Source organism: Limulus polyphemus, unplaced genomic scaffold, assembly GCF_000517525.1.
Source record: "Limulus polyphemus unplaced genomic scaffold, Limulus_polyphemus-2.1.2 Scaffold8521, whole genome shotgun sequence".
Classification (NCBI taxonomy): Eukaryota; Metazoa; Arthropoda; class Merostomata; order Xiphosura; family Limulidae; genus Limulus; species Limulus polyphemus.
In genome coordinates, this window is record NW_013674131.1 from 3,099 (window position 1) to 5,470 (window position 2,372).

Below are 2,372 nucleotides of genomic sequence, written 5' to 3' on the forward strand. Positions count from 1 at the left end.
AAGTACGCAACTTTGAATTTAAAAAAAAAAATCAAAATAAACATTAAGTTTCCACAATACTAACAATACTTGAGATAAATAATTTGCTTCAAACAAGTATCACTTTCACTTGAAGAAACCCATGAAGAAAGGCCCAAGTACCGATGATGTGCTTAAATCAAAAATAGTTCTAATTCTAAGTTGTTTTAAATACACCTAAACTTGTCTAAACACGCTTCTCGATAAGTCATTACCTGTTACAAATGTATCCCAAGTGGTATTCGGCAGGAGGAGTTGCCAGTCGCTCCTGCTCAGGTACTCCTTATACAGTGTCTTATTCTTCGGAGGCAGGCTATTAGAAGGGCTGCTGTCGTGATTACCTAACACTGGGTAGACGGGAACACCGGGAAACTTCTTGGTCAGCTGGTGGGTGATGTTCTTCACTAGGCTGTGGACTTCTGTCCAATCAGGTTCTGGGTCATACACGTGAGGAACGTTGTCACTATTGATGTAATTAATACTGTGAGCACTAAGACGTTGTATTCTTAGACCAAATTTCTTAAAGTAAAAATATAAAAGTTATGAATACCAAAAAAAGGTTATACATAAATTAGATCACATTTTTAAGTTTTTCATTTAAATATGACCTTTAATTTAATTTAATTCCTTAGCTTATAAATGACTGCTTTTGGTTATTCTGGAATAGTTATTTTGGGGCAGTTTTTTTTTTGTTCTTAATTCTGGTGAAGAAATGTTACTTAAGCACCACATAAATGGTGAGTCTTAAAATTAACGTCAGGAACTGTTTTTGTTTAAAAGGAACTATTTCATATTTTTAAATTTGTGAAGTCAATATCAGTTGCAAAAAAAACATTTTCTATATTGCTTGTATTCTAAAGAATAGTTTTTTTATTGGCTAAAATATTCCTCAGGATATTTTTTACAACCAAACCAATAACAAACAGCAAACGTACCCAAATGATAAATCAATGTATTCTAATCATTGTAAGTGAAAAGAAATATTAACTTGCTTATAATTATTAACGGGTTCTAATTTATGTTCGTATCTGGCTTTAATTGGAAATGATTAATAATAGTTTTCTTGGTGCTACCTATCAGAATGTTTTACAACTGAATATACATTTGCACCATTTCTAAGTTTCCACTAAACCTTCTTATATACTAAAAGCTAAATAGGTGACCACATAGCCAGGATACAGCTAACCGTACTGTACAGTAAGGACATGGGTGACCACACAGTCACAACATAAGTCACCAGATATCTAGAACACAGGCAGAATAATGACATCAACACATAAATATTATCTAGTTTACATGTGGTGCCACCTACCGAACATTTAATATATAACATATGATTTACACGTGGTGCCACCTACTGAACATTTAATATATAACATATGATTTACACGTGGTGCCACCTACTGAACATTTAATATATAACATATGATTTACACGTGGTGCCACCTACTGAACATTTAATATATAACATATGATTTACACGTGGTGCCACCTACTGAACATTTAATATATAACATATGATTTACACGTGGTGCCACCTACTGTACATTTAATATATAACATATGATTTACATGTGGTGCCACCTACTGTACATTTAATATATAACATATGATTTACACGTGGTGCCACCTACTGTACATTTAATATATAACACAAATGTTCAATTATTATGGTATAAAATGAAATAAAAATTTGAAAAAAAAATTACCCTGTCCAAAAAATGAAATCAGGTTTGGGATGAATTTCACTCATAGCACCAATAGCAGATTTTACTAACTTCCAAGGACTATCACATCTAAAGTTTCCGTACAGTCCATTATCATGATCCTCAAAGTCCTTCGTGGAAAGATGGCACATATTTAGAGGATCACCTGTCCGTTCGTACTGTTTGTCCCAGTGGATGTCACTGATTTGCCAAAAGTAGCCTACATTGAAAAATACAAAATTAATATCTTATGATCAGCAACATACAAGAGTGATTCTATACACGGAATGATCAGAAACATACCAGCATGATTCTATACACGGAATGATCAGAAACATACCAGCATGATTCTATACACGGAATGATCAGAAACATACCAGCATGATTCTATACACAGAATGATCAGAAACATACCAGCATGATTCTATTCACGGAATGATCAGCAACATACCAGCATGATTCTATACACGGAATGATCAGAAACATACCAGCATGATTCTATACACAGAATGATCAGAAACATACCAGCATGATTCTATTCACGGAATGATCAGCAACATACCAGCATGATTCTATACACAGAATGATCAGAAACATACCAGCATGATTCTATTCACGGAATGATCAGCAACATACCAGCATGATTCT

At 33.7% G+C, this 2,372-nt stretch overlaps 1 protein-coding gene across 1 annotated transcript in view; it reads right to left on the bottom strand.

The window, feature by feature from the left end:
• Positions 1 to 195: 195 nt before the first annotated feature.
• LOC106475403 (acid sphingomyelinase-like phosphodiesterase 3b) overlaps positions 196 to 2,372 on the bottom strand; it is an 8,699-nt gene continuing 6,522 nt past the window's right edge. The window contains exons 2-3 of the mRNA XM_013936087.2: positions 1,728 to 1,944; positions 196 to 481 (exon numbers count right to left, since the gene is read on the bottom strand). Coding sequence (XP_013791541.2) covers positions 196 to 481; positions 1,728 to 1,944 — 503 coding nt within the window. The remainder of the gene's footprint in view (positions 482 to 1,727; positions 1,945 to 2,372) is intronic.